This window comes from Aythya fuligula, chromosome 2, assembly GCF_009819795.1.
Source record: "Aythya fuligula isolate bAytFul2 chromosome 2, bAytFul2.pri, whole genome shotgun sequence".
In the NCBI taxonomy this organism is placed as follows: Eukaryota; Metazoa; Chordata; class Aves; order Anseriformes; family Anatidae; genus Aythya; species Aythya fuligula.
In genome coordinates this window covers 147,673,297-147,686,998 of record NC_045560.1, presented here as the reverse complement: position 1 = coordinate 147,686,998, position 13,702 = coordinate 147,673,297, and the positions used below count along the sequence as shown (strand labels likewise).

The 13,702-nt window shown below is 49.7% G+C and overlaps 1 protein-coding gene and 1 non-coding gene across 2 annotated transcripts; one reads left to right on the top strand and one right to left on the bottom strand.

Annotated features, from left to right (window-relative positions):
* Positions 1-553: 553 nt before the first annotated feature.
* Positions 554-10,170, bottom strand: FAM83A (family with sequence similarity 83 member A). Its single transcript, XM_032182978.1, has 5 exons — positions 10,096-10,170; positions 9,304-9,897; positions 6,598-6,765; positions 5,036-5,160; positions 554-1,103 (listed from the first exon to the last, which is right to left on the bottom strand). Exons 2-5 carry the CDS (start codon positions 9,874-9,876, stop codon positions 554-556), a joined length of 1,416 nt encoding a protein of 471 aa, XP_032038869.1. The 5' UTR covers positions 9,877-9,897; positions 10,096-10,170.
* Positions 10,171-12,292: 2,122 nt separating this feature from the next.
* TRNAM-CAU lies at positions 12,293-12,365 on the top strand. Its single transcript has one exon. It is a non-coding gene; the product is annotated as a tRNA-Met (tRNA).
* Positions 12,366-13,702: the final 1,337 nt, after the last annotated feature.

Here is a 13,702-nt window from a genome sequence, read left to right as displayed (position 1 = left end):
TTCAGTTCCTAGAAACCCTGCAAAGAGATTTCCTCGCTGCGCACCTCCAGCAGACAGCTCGGAGACAGTGCGAAGGTGGAAACTGTGCTTCCCTGCCAGCCCTAAAGGAGTCCTCCTAAATCAAGACTAAGCTGTGATGACAGCGTCGTGTCAGTCTGGCACGTAAATAGCAGCCTTCGGTCTCCCGAATTAGTTCCTTAGGCAAGTGCACAAAAGGCACGGGGAGAACCTGCGCCTTACCCCGCGTCCAGGTGCCTGGCCACACGGAAACCTGCTGGATCTACCGAAACAGCAGCTTGCCAGCAGGGGCACGTGGCTGGCAGCACTGCTTTAGATGTGCCCTTACCGGGACCGTGAGGCATCCGACGTTTATGTGCTGCCAGGCTTGGCTTGGTAATTAGGGAAACGAAGCATCCACAAGCACCGAAACAAAAGAAGAGGCTGGGAATCGTCTTCATTTTGCAGTAGGCAGAATTTCTGCGTTCAGCAGTGTACAAGCGATTGCTAAACAGGTCCTCACTACGTCCGCCTGCAATTCAGGGCCAGGCGCTTATTATGCAAACAGGTTACCTTTGTGGAGGCATCGCCAGGGCGAATTTAAGCCCGTCCTGTTTGGTTCCTCCTGTCGGACTCTGACGGGCCGGTAAATGTTCATGGTGTTGTAGAGGACCGCCGAGCTGTCGGGCGCGTAGTGCGGCTGGTAGTAGTTGGGCTGGACGGCCGGCTGGGCCGGGGGGGAAGGCGTGAAGGAGACAAAGCTGTGGAAAGAATTCACCCTGTGCAGCGGTGACTGCGGGGCCAGGTTGCTGCTGAAGATGAGAGTTCGTGGGGTTTGCTGGTTCTGGTGGTTGCTGCCGGTGGAGAGGCTGCTCAGGGGGTCTGAGAGGGTGTTGGCGCTGCCCTCGTTGCTGTCGGGGAGGCTGCGCTGGGGAGCCCAGCTGGTGCGGAAGAGGAAGGGCATGGTGCGTGGCGGAGACTTGGGGCCCCTGACGGGTTTGGACAGGGCGTAAAGGTGCCGGAACTCCTCGTCAAACAGCTCCACTACTTGCCCGGTGAACTTGGAGAGGAGATTGCGGTGCACCTGGCCGCACAGCCACGTGAAGCTGGAGGGAGAGACAAGGCGAGGTTAGCGTTAACTCCAGCCAGCGGGGACAGGAGATCCAACACGGGATGGAGATGTCCCGGTTGGCTTTCGGGTCAGTTCACATCAGCGCCTCGCTCTTTGACTTGGATCGAGCTTTGTTATTGCAGCTGCTTCTAAAAAACTTCAAGAACCCTTGCGAAGTTATATAAGCTCCTGAAGGGAGTGGTGGAAACCGTCAGCCACGTCCATGGCAGGACTCAGTGCCAAGTCCTTCAGGAGCCTGTGGCTGTTTGTGGGAAGGAGCTTAGCCCCCTGGTTCAGCTGTCCCTCAGTGCTTAAATTCATGTCCTGCCTTGTCTCTCCTGCAGATACATCAGCTGTATCTCACCACGCCACTTTGTAGATCTCAAAACTGGTGTTAGAAAGACTGGTGAGAAACAAGCACCCTTCGTCAGCTTTCCTTCTGCTGTGCCTCTGTCTGCGTTGGTCAAGAGAAGCTCATAAAAACCCAACCTCCCTGTCACACCCCCCCCCCGCCAAAACAAACCTCATTTGGGGTTGGGCAAAAGCTCATTTTCTTCACAACAGAGGGAATGAAATTAGCAATATTTTCTACAGCCTTTATGAAAATAAAAATAAAAAAGGCTTTGCTGTAAGGTAAGGGAGAAGCACCACAACAATTTTTATTCCTGGAGACCGGAGGCTCACCTTGGAACACTTCGTGGCTTCTAAATGATTTTTCTCTTATGCACTACCCTAATCCACTTGGCAAACGTAAAGTTGTGCTCTCTTACAAAGCCACAAGCCAGCTCAGCTGTGCTGTGCAGGCTGCCCTGTGTGAGCAGCAGCTGCATTTATAACACGAGCGCAGCTGAGAGCACGAGATGTTAATTGCTCCCCAAGCTGACCGGGGCTCGAGCTGGGCAGCAGATTTTGTGGTCCAGAGTTAGGTTTGAACTTGAGGTTATTCGGTGTTGGCAAGAGCCTGCCCTGGATATTCCTGTAGGACCTTATTAGCTACGCTGGATTTGCATGAGGATTGCCAGCAGGCAGCTTTGGCTGTAGGTGTGAGCACTTTCAATCCCGGTCTTGTCAAAACTGACAAAACTGTGTGAAACTCGGAGGGACTGACAGCCTCAGCTGACACTAACAGAATAAAGACTCACTTTGTACCTGCCAGTTCAAGGTGCTCTAAAGAGGGCTAGGTTTTGGCACGCGTTGTTGCTGTACTGTTGATTCAGGAGCAAGAGGAGGAGCGAAATAATCCCTGCTCAGTGCCACTGGGCACCTGACCATTTCTGACTGAGCATGAAAACGTACAGTATGTTACTAAACCCCGGGTACTTCTCCTCCACCTCATGCAAATCATTCTCAGTTTTGGCAAAACCTTAGGAGCGGAGATAAACTGCCCAGCAAGCGAACTCCCCCTGCTTTGGTAACATCTGCTGTGCTGGCAGGGCATTGCCTTCACTCGCTAAAAAGCGCTCTCCAAACCTTTGCGTGTCCTTGATCTAACCGTGAGGGAGGCTACAAACCTGGAAAGAATATGAATTGAGAGGGTCAGCAGTAAAACGAGGCGAAACCTGCGTTATTTCAGACAGATGTTTGTGGCTGTGCGCTGCTTCCAGCCCTGGTGCTCTCTGCCTGGAGGGAGAGGGCCAGCTTCTGGTGTGCTCATTTTGCCTCCTTTAGGAGCACTGAGTTATATTACCTAACCAGATTTCATTCAAATTAAAAATATGAAGAACTAGGGTTCCCTTTAATGGGAGGGGGTAGATTAAGACAGAGGCAGCATAAAGAAATATTTCATCCTAACCCCACGCCACAGAAACAGGCAATAAAGATTGAGACAAAAACTAAATCTTCAGACATTTATTGATGCCTGCAGTCACGCAGACGCACAGCTGGAGCTGCTGCTTCTTCAGGAGCTTCTCCACTCCAGCCTGTCACATGTGGCAGAGCCAAGCACATCACACTGACCAAAGCAAGGGCTTTTTAATGGCTTTTTAAAAACCACTCTGGAGCAGGAGATCCCACAGGCTCCATGGTGGTTCCTTTGCCTCTAATAAATCACCAAATTCAGGCCTCTTTGTTGTCTGTTAGGCTAACATAGTTTGTTTCCAGACACTTTGGCTGGAACCAGCAAGCTGTGGTCCCTCTTTATTTCCTCACCTCTACTTTATTTCCTCACCCTGCTCCCCTCGTTGCTGTTATAAAGCCACACAGAGCACAGCACTAAGGTGAAATATATTGTATTGGTTTTAAGATCCTTTGTATTAATTTTAAGATTTATTTAAACATGACTTCCAGCAAATGCATTGCAAAAAAAGTGTGTTTTACTCCCTTAACATCATTCTGTTTATGCCTGCAGAGGTTGGTGAGTAAGATTTGGCAACAATAGAAATTTTTCAAATGAATAAGGGGAGAGCTAGCAAGCCTGTGGAAATGCCATGCACTGATAGCCAGGTACAAGCTGTATGAATCTCCAGGCTGCTGCTGAGCACGCTGAAGTTAAATAGTGTGTAGATTTGTTCCTCACCACCCACTCTGCTTGCTTGCTGGATATGGGATTAGGTAGTTTAGCAAGGCTCTTGGATTTACAAGATAATGCAACAGCAGTAGAGAATGACAGAAGTGACTCTGCACTGGACTTTGTTTTTTTTTTTTTTTTTTTTTTTTTTTTTTCTTCTTTAGGATTGAAATCCTAAATCCTAATTTCTTTAGGATTGAAAAGAGAAGCCAAAAGGAAGCTTCTTGGCTAAAGAAAATCTGTCTTGTTCTGTCCCTCTTCTCCCACACATCGACTTCTGCTCTCTCTGTGAATCTGCTGTTGCTTTTCCAAATGTCTTTGGTGAGGGATTGAAAGAAAACTGAAAGAACAATAAAACCATGGCGGCCAATAAAAAAAAAAAAGAAAAAAAAAAAAAAAAAAAAAAACAGTGTTCACTCGTTTTTGTCTGATGGTTCATTTAGAAACAGTGAAAAAGTGGATGCCTGTGTCAGAAGACAGCTGAGTTCTCACAGCCTTCCCCAGCCCCGCATATTCACCTCTACCTTTGTTATTATAGTTGCATAATCTTCCTGGTGGCACAGTTTTATCAGACTAGAAGCATTTAAGCCTCCAAATCATAAACCTGGATTAAGAAAAACAATCTCCTCCTTTTAATTATTTAATCACATCTGTAATCATTTTCCCTTGTCTTTTTGTATCTGAGTTTCTAGGATACGCTTCAGTCATTTGTGAAGCTTACCTACGTAGCCATGAGGCTTAGGAACTTTATTTATTTGATGCAAGCTCACAGTCTCATGAAATTCCCTGACCTGAGGATCTCAGCTCTTAATTAAAAGCCCAATTGTTGAGATGCTACATCCTGTACCTGAAATAATTACAGAAGCACAAAAGTGGAGAGTTGCAGATGCAGCTTGTAAAAAAAAAAAAAAAAAGTACAACAGCCACCTAGATACACACTTCCTATCTGTTAGGGAAACACAAGACAAAGGAGTAAGTCTCTGAAGTATTTCTGCTTTCCCTTTAATCACTAAACTTGTCAAATAGAGAACAAATCCTCAGATAAGCTGAGCTGCATTAAGGGATCCCAAGGGATGGAAATGTATCGTGTCTCATGATCACAGCATCTGAGGACCCAAACAATAAGGAAAGTGTAATACTACGACACACACATCTCTAGTTCTGCTCCAGGGCTGCACTGGCAAAGCTGTTTTAATTAGTTTCGGAACATTTAAATTAAATACCACACTTGGTAAAGAAGTAACAAGGGCTTTTAAGCAAGAGATTTGGATTATTGGAAAACGGCATGTATATGAAAGCAGAAGGTTTGTTTTTTTGTTCAAAAAAACACGTTCACCCATACCACAATTTCTACGGCACTTTTTTGTGAAGTAATATTAATAAAAGGGGACCTAGATATGAACTGCAATGGCTTATCTCACCTGTAAGATCCAGAGAGCACGTATCTCCAGTCAGAGATAAGAAATTTTTCTTGTATTTGTCCTGAAAATTTCCTGCCTGATTTGGCACAGTAAACCTCTCCAGTAACGCTGCGGACCGAGATATTCTAGTAAAGAAAAAGAAAAGTTGTATGAGCAGAGTGAGTTACATGTTTTGTCTTTTTTTTTTTTTTTTTTTTTTTTTAATTAAAAGTCAGAAGGAAAGAGCCCTTTTCCTCTGTTGCCTTTAGCACTTCCCTCGTTTCTGTTACAATTTCTTTATGGATTCTAAAGTTATATTTGAAGGTTTGGGGACAGGGAAACTTTCTGACCAGAGACAAGACTACGTCTTTCAATAGGAATATAAACCTGCATGGAAATTTGTGCAGGGGAAGCTGCAGTGTACAAGAACAGATGCTGCCCCTCATGAAATGAGTACCAGAGACGTGTCCTTCGCTCCGAGTAGCCTGTTATCTCCCCTGACATCCCAATGACATGTGCTTCCCCATCGTTTCACGCTGTCACTGGCACAACCTCTGCTTTTCTAATCCACCCGGGCCTGCAAGGACATGCATGCTGCGCTGCTGGTGAGGCCCAGATGAGCTGTTAATGCAGGATCAGGTGCGAGCACACGTGTGAATGGAGGAAAAGGTCCATTTGGCCGTGATATGCTTCTGAGCTGGCACAGCTCAGCTGCTCCTTGTACCTCAGCAAGCTCAATTAAAGCCACGTCAGGTGCCCAGAGCTGACTCCACTGCCTCCGTGCACGCTATGCAGAATGAAGGCCTCGGTAAATGAGTGGCATTGAGGGTGCAGCTCGTTTTTGAAAACCCATGAATCGGAGCAGCACGCGTACAATAAACAGCTAAGGAGTGGGGGTGTACAGACATACAGACACCGTAATGAGAACGTTTTGTTAATTTGGGCTTCCTGGTACGTTTGGTGTGGAATTCAGCTGCTGAAACGCAGGTGTCTGCTGCAGTTAAGATGCCCTCAGGCCTCCTGCCTGCCCTCCAGCTGCTGTTCCAGAAGGCCGCTGTCTCTGCGGTATCAGCCAGCCCCGCGAAGATGTCCCAGGTGCCCTGCAGCACCTCGAGCAACACCTGAGAGGGCTCCTAGGAGGTTGTTTTGAAGGTCAGTTTCCTCCGGCAGGGATGAAGTTGGACTGTGCCAACAGCCAGCTCAACGCGAGGCATCACCTTTTAAGCACAGCCCCAACAGCGTCGTTTTATTGTGTTTCCTATAAACACCCACAGAACCGAGCTGAAACGCTGAGGCTGAGGATCAAGAGCATCAGGGAAAGAAGCAGGGCGATGCCAGCAGAGCCAACCCCGCCCAGACCAGCTGAAGTCAGTGCTTTTGTCACCTCCCTCTGTTAGGGGGCTTCATCTAATGGAAATGCCTCAACATCCTCTAAAATCAGTGGTAAGCTAATTGGTTCGGTAAGATAATCCCACCTCTGGAAGTCTCTTTTGCTGTTTTAGTTAAAAAGTGGAATGACCCCAGTGTAACCGTGCTCCTACCCCAAAGCTCCCAAAGTGGGATGGAGCCGAGAGGCGCAGTACCTTGAAGAGATCCTCAGCGATTTGCAGTTTGTCGCACATCTCAGAGAAGAGGTTTATGTTGCCGTGATCGAGCAGCAGGTAGACGAAAACCATGCGCTTGTTAGCGGCCTCCAGGAGGTCACAGAGAATCTCAGTGTCTGTGAACACGTCCATCACGATAGCGAGCACCTAAGTGAAAAAAAAAAAAAAACAAACAGGAGCATCCGCAGAGTAAATTTACAGAAGTTAGGGTTGCCTGGGAGGTCGCTGAAAGGTACTGGGGTTTTTATTTGTTTTTAAAAAGTTCTAACGAATGCAAACCTTACAAGATACATGGGGATTTGTCTGTTTTTTCCCCCTGACTCAATAAATCAAGGAGAGACATCGCTTCGTTGCTTTATTGTTCTAATAAACCCAACATAACTTTTAAGTTCTTTTAATCATAAACCAGAATGGGACCCAGGAAATGGTAGGCGAGATGTCAGCACCAGGAAGTACATTGAAGCACTGCAACAGCTCCATTTTATTTTTATTTTTTTTTATTTTTACATCCAACTTTCACGATTTCTGAGCTCACTGTTCCAATTTAAGCACACATCTATGCCTCCCAGTGCACAAACGGCGGGATGACAAACTTCCACGCTCCTGCTCGTGGTACCTGCACTCGCAGGACGCCGTGTTCAACCCGGGAAACCAAACCTCACAGTATTTCTGCAGTTCTGTCTTCCTAATTTCGTTCAGCTTCCACCAAATCCTACTCAAAGCCTGTGCCCACGCTTGCCAGTGAGCTTCCCTTCCCTTCCCTTCCCTCCCCGCCCCAAGGAAACCCTACAGGGCCCGGCACGTCCTGCGTGCCGCCATCCTGTCCCGACAAGCTTGTACTTGTGGAGCAGCGAGGATCCCACACCTTCACCCTGCTGCCAAGGCACCGTGCTGCAGAAAAGGCCCTGCCAGTGCTGGGTAATTGCCCAATTACGGCCAATTACGGCCAATATCTTACGTCCACACTTACTGTTAACACACCTCCGACCGAGACTGCCTTTTCCAAGAGCACAATTCTGCCTCTTCCCATTCAGCCTCCCCGTAGCTCCAGACCGTGTCCTGCTTTTTCACCAGTCCTTCCCCAGCTGTGTTTCTGCACGTGCCTTTTACTTGCAGTGCTCAGTGCTTTTGCCTTTCACTTTGTGATTTGTGCCTCACAAATGTATTAGGGTCATAGCTCTCCCTGCTCCCTAATCCTTTGCAGTTTGATGTCATCCACAAACATACTCTTTATTCCATTTTTGATCTTGTTAATGGCTGGATTAAATACCAAGTGTGCCCTTATCAGATACTAATGAATCCAGTCACTGAAAAACTCCTCGAAAAGCAGGTGCCAAACTGATCCTGTCACCACGTGTTACTCCGGTGCCCTCCTGTAACATCAATGAGGTGGCTCAGGAGGTCAGGTGGGCTTACATTGCGTCTCCCACTTTTCCCCTGTGAGTTTTCTCCTCTCAGGACAGCAAATGGGACAGGATTGATACGTTGGCTGATGCTTATCTTACAATGCCAGAGGTGTTGCTTCTGTTACTGCACCCTTCCGACGCTGGCAGCTTCAAATGAGGGATCTGTGATCCTCCTGACACGCTGAGCTCTTGCAGCCTCTCGAAGAGAAATTGCCAGCAGGCGTTCTTCTCCCAGGCTGCCGCGTTCAGCATCATCAGGCCCAGCTCCTGCCCTCGCAGGACGCTGCCACAGCAAAGTCCCTGACTCTAGAGGGCTCCGCAGCCTGTGCTGGGGAGCCGGCACCACACACACCTCTCTTTTCATGTGGCAGCTCTCCAGCCAGCAGAAATTTGAGGTTAAAATTTTTGGAAGTTTGCTCAGCAGAGCTAAAAGCAGTAGGGGGTGTGATTATAACACCTAGAGCCATGGTTTCCAAGAAATCCGAAATGTGCACTATTTCCCTCAAAATGCAGCTCCGTTCCTAGCTCTCACTCGGGGCCTCTCGGCCCTCACCTAAAGCGGAGAGTGTAGCAAGTACTTTTCCCTACAGAAGGAAATTCAAGCAAACTGCTTGGTGTGCCCACTGCTCTGACCCTTAAGAAGTCTTTGGGGACTTCATCGTTGCCACTGAAGCCTTGGGACCCCCCAAATTTCCCTTCTAACATAGCACTCGCGAGGGTTTTGCTTCTGACCATTCATCTGTGACACTGCCGATGGAGTCTCAAGTTTACACAACAGCAAAGGTCCCTGCTGATGATTAGCAGAGTCCTGAAATGCCAAATATATTTTTTTTTCCCAAGAAAAGAGCTGAGCTGTCACCACTCTGCCTGAGCACACATCAGAAGAGCTTTCTGACCCCTTCAGCTGTCCATCTGCTGGCTTGCCAGCTGGTGGGCAGTCTCCTTGTCACAGGCACCCCTCCATGCCCCTCATAACTTTTCTGCTATCTGAGGCGTGCTTCACACCTGTCCCACACACCGAGTTAGGCTGGGGGGCTCTGTATGGAGCCCATGTCACAGCTCAGTGACACTGATAACCTGTCAGGGATGAGAAGCCTTTTTCTGAACAATTCCCTTCCTTTGGGGACATCTGGCATGCACCTGCCCTCCTCCTAGGGGCTCCCCTTCACCCACATCTCCCACCAACCCCCCAAAACGATTGCTTCTAGCTCTAGCTGGTCTTTTTTTAAGAGCAGGAGGACAGAGAAGTGCAGAGGGGACATGAATTTGCTCTCCGTACCTGAGTGGTCTTGTTGATGTAGCGGCGTATGATGTCTCTGATGTTGCTGTTCTTCTCCGTTTGGAAATACACCGTGGCCGTGGACTTCTCCTTCAGGTAGGGCTTCTCTGCCGTAATCCATGTGTGCAGGAGGGCTGGCTCGCTGCTGTCAGAAATGGTTGGGAAGTAGGTCCCTGACGGCAGAGAGCCGGCGTCGGCCTGCCTCGGCGCGGCCGCCCCGTCCGCGGGGGATTCCTGCGCGTAATACGACTCCCTGGCGTTCTCCTTGATGTACCGAGCCTCCACCGAGGAGAGGAAATCCACCTCGCCTTCTTTGCTCAGCGTCTGGAGGTACGAGTCTGTCCCCCCGTCCAGGAAGGCGTCGGTGGCCAGCCTTATGCTTTCGTTGTGGCTGAAATCTGCTTTCGTCGACTTAAGGGACTGGTTCTTGATGTCCTCCAGCCTCTTTTTTATCTTGCCCATATGTCTGGAGTGGCTCATGGTTCGTTGTCTCAGCAGCCGATCTGCGGGGTAGGCACAGTGCATATGCGCGGCGCAGGGAACGTAATCGTCCTTCAGGTTGGGAGCCTGCATTCTGGCGTAAAATCACCTCGGCTGAATGAATTAACTGCGAATAAAAATAAAGAGATCTTATTACCTCAGGCGAATTCACACTCCCTGATTTTGTTGGTACAATTATCTTCAAAAAAAAGAAGCTTACTTCTCAGGTGGCGGTGTACTTCAGCAACAATCTGTTTCCAGATGGGACACAAGCACAAAGCTGATTAGATTGCTTATCTGAGAGGCACCCACCTCACCCCAAGGGCATGCGGAGGATTCAAGTCCAATTACCAGAGCTGTCCGATTTGGCTGTATTTCCCTTCTCGACGCATCCTGTGAAATGCGAGTGAGGAAAGTATTCAAGCAAAAGCAGGTAGGCTCCCGAGGATCGTTGCACAATCTTCAAAACACCTTGAGGCTTCTCTCTCTTCCCCTAGTATTTGTTACGGAGCAAAAACAAGTCTGGTGTTTAACTGGGACAAAGACATCAGCCCTGTCCATGACTTCGGAACAGCAGAAAGGGTCACAGACTCTCGTCTGTACCTACATGCTGCCAGGCAGGCTTAAAACTAGACTTGAAATTCGTCACTGTGCCCCATTCACAGTATGTTGCTATTACCATAGACGATTCACTCCTGTATTTCTTTAAAGCTTTGTGACTACGCTGCCCTATTAAAAGAAAAATACCCCTTCCCAAACATCCTGAGTATTATGTGGAGGGAGGGTTGTGAGCTGGCCTCAAAATACAAACACTCATCATTTGATTGTGCACATTTAGTGCTGTTTGTTTGGTTTCCTTTTTTTTTTTTTTTTTTTTTTTTTAAAGGCAGCAGCTCCTGGAGTCACGTTGTCACCGTGGCAGCCCGGCTGCTGTGTCATTAGCAGGACGGAGGCGCAGGTTCGCAGCGGGGTGAGAGGCGCAGCGCCTCTGGGAGCCAGGCCGACTGGTATGACTGCACGGGGGGTGAGGTGAGGCAGGGTGTGAAGGCACCGTGCCTGAGGTATGCCATAAATACTTGGGTGCATGCTTTTATGCAGAGGCACGTGTGACACACTTTTATCACGCAGCTCGGCTTTACCATCGGGCTGCATAGCTCTGCGCCACGCCGCATCCGTGCACCAACGTGCCATGGCTCCAGAGGCAGCAGCCTGGTCTCTGCTGGGCTGCTAAGGGCACACCTGAGCTGGGAAGGAGTCCTGTCCCTCTTACCAACACGCTGTGGAGCACAGGCGTCTTCAGGGCTCTTCAGAGGAGCACAGACCTGTTTTTTCCAGGGTAGATTCCCAGATTCTGTGTCCCCAGAGTCTGTGTCAGATGCCTTATGGAAAAAAAAATAAAAGAAAAGAAAGTAATTATATGCTAGCGTGCCACAAGCATACATATTAAAACAGAGAGGAGCTCGAAATGGTTCAGATTTTAGACCCAGAGCCATGGAGGGGGGGGAACACGCACCTCAGGAGCCAGAGGAGAGGTGGTGGAGGTGGTGGCCGGAGAGGTGCAGCTCGTGCTGTGATTTTGGGAACTGTCCCCTGCCCTCCCCCCGCCCCCGACATCCGCCCGCAGCTGTCAGACGCAGCAAAAAGTCATTAATTATCTAGTGACCTGCTCGGCGCAATTATGCTGAGAACGATGCCTCCTAATTAATGTGACGTGAGAGATCGCGCCCTGCCAACGCCAATCAGGGCCTGGCCGGGCCCAGCAGGGCGGTCACCGGCCCTGCCCAATGTCCTGCCCCCAGCCCAGGCCAGCACAGTCACCCTGGGGTCCCACACAGTCACCCCCATATCCCACACGGTCACCCCCATGTCCCACACGGTCACCCCCTTGTCCCACACGGTCACCCTGAGGTCCCTGCATGGCCACCTCAGGGATCACACCGTCACTGCACCTCACGGTCATTTTGGGGACACATATGGGCAGTCCAAGGACCCCCCTATCACCCCAAGCTCCACTCCTGTCACCCTGGGGAACCGTCAGTGTCACTCTGGGGTCCCAGTGGCAGGCTGAGGTCCCATGGCAGTCACCTCAGGGTCCCACACGGTCATCTTGGGGACCCACACAGTCGCCTCAGGGTCTCAGACAGACATCATGGGGCCTGACATGATCACCTCGGGGTCTCACACAGCCACCTTGTGTCCCCACATGGTCACATTGGGGTCCCACTGGTCACCTCAGGGTCCCCCATGGTCACCTAGGGACCCCACACAGTCCCCTTGGGGCCCCACACTGGTGACATACACAGCCACCAAATGGGCCCTGGCTGTCACCATCAGGTCCCACATGGCCTCCACAAAGCCCCACAAGCCCTCATTCGGTCACCGGGGGGGCCCCCCCGGCCACCACAGGGTCCCTCAGGGTCCCTCAGGGTCCCCATGGACCGGCCCCTCCCGCCACACCGCCTCCCCAGGACCGCCCTCAACAGCCATAGTAGCGAATCTGCTTTCAGCCGCCTCGTTAGCGCAGTAGGTAGCGCGTCAGTCTCATAATCTGAAGGTCGTGAGTTCGATCCTCACACGGGGCAAAGGCGGATGGCTTTTTTTTTTTTCCGCTTTTCTTTCTTTCACCAGCGTGACAGGGCTCCTCCCAGCGCTCATGCGGCACCCACAGCTTCTCTGGGCAGCCTCTTCCAGTGCCTCAGCATCCTCTGAGTGAAGAATTTCCTCCTAATGTCTAGTCTAAATCTCCCCTCTTTTAATTTAAGACCACTCCCAACTTGTCCTATCATCTCTATCAGAGTAGAGAGTCCTTCTTTTTTATAATCCCTCTTTAAGTACTGAAAGGCTCTAATAAGGTCATCCTGGAGCCTTCTCTTCTCCAGGCTGAACAGCCCCATCTCCCTCAGCCTTTCCCCACAGGGGAGGTGCTCCAGCCCTCTCACCATCCTCGTGGCCCTCCTCTGGACCCTCTCTAACAGCCCCACATCCTTCTGGTGCTGGGGGCCCCAGACCAGGACTCAGGGCTCCATGTGGGGCCTCACAAGGGCAGAGCAGAGGGGCACAATCCCCTCCCTCCCCTGCTGCCACCCCTCTGGTGATGCAGCCCAGGATGCAGTTGGCCTTCTGGGCTGCAAGCACGCACTGCTGGCTCGTGTTGAGCCTTTAGTCCACCAGAAATCCCAAGTCCTTCTCTGCAGGGCTACTTTCAGTGAGTTTTCCCATGTCACCGATGAAGATATTAAAAAGCACCGGTCCCAAGACAGACCCCTGAGGGACACCACTTGTCACTGGCCTCCACCAGGAGCCATAGAACCATTGACCACTAATAAACTAGAATCACAGAACCATTAAGGTTAGAAAAGCCCTCCAAGATCATCTGGTCCAACCATCCCCCTACCCCCAATGTCACCCACTAAACCATGTCCCCAAGCACCACGTCCAACCTCTCCTTGAACACCCCCAGGGACGGTGACCCCACCACCTCCCTGGGCAACCCATCCCAATAACACACAACTGCAACATCTTTTACAAACCATAGTCGTGTACACATATGGCCCAAGGTGCTAGCCAAAAATCTGTTTTTCTTTTTTTTTTTTTTTTTCCCTCTTAAATATAGAAATAATCACATGTAAACTCAAAGACAATTGCAGTTGTCAAAAAAAGACAGTTTTTGCATCTACTCATTCTGCACCCCAAAGATCTTTGTTTGCTGTTTTTCTTCAAAAAAAAAACCAGTGCTGCTACACTTTCCCCAAGCTCTACTGAGGATCTTTGATGAGTTTTCCAAGAATTTTGGTGCCTGCTAATGTGACTATGGGTCTAGACACAGAGTATGTTAATTTAATAAGTAAGTACCTCTGGCATTTACATCTTCACGGAATTTAATGTGAAATTGGGAGGCTGCCATCTGCCTCAGGTGACG

Bases quoted from the DNA above. Each gene is read 5' to 3' on its own strand.
- FAM83A (XM_032182978.1), bottom strand. From the start codon at position 9,876: ATGCAGGCTCCCAACCTGAAGGACGATTACGTTCCCTGCGCCGCGCAT. The intron at 6,766-9,303 runs GTACGGAGAGCA...TTTTTCACTTAG, and splicing joins ACATCAACAAGACCACTCAG to GTGCTCGCTATCGTGATGGA. The intron at 1,104-5,035 runs GTGAGATAAGCC...CTCTCCCTCCAG, and splicing joins GTGCTCTCTGGATCTTACAG to CTTCACGTGGCTGTGCGGCC.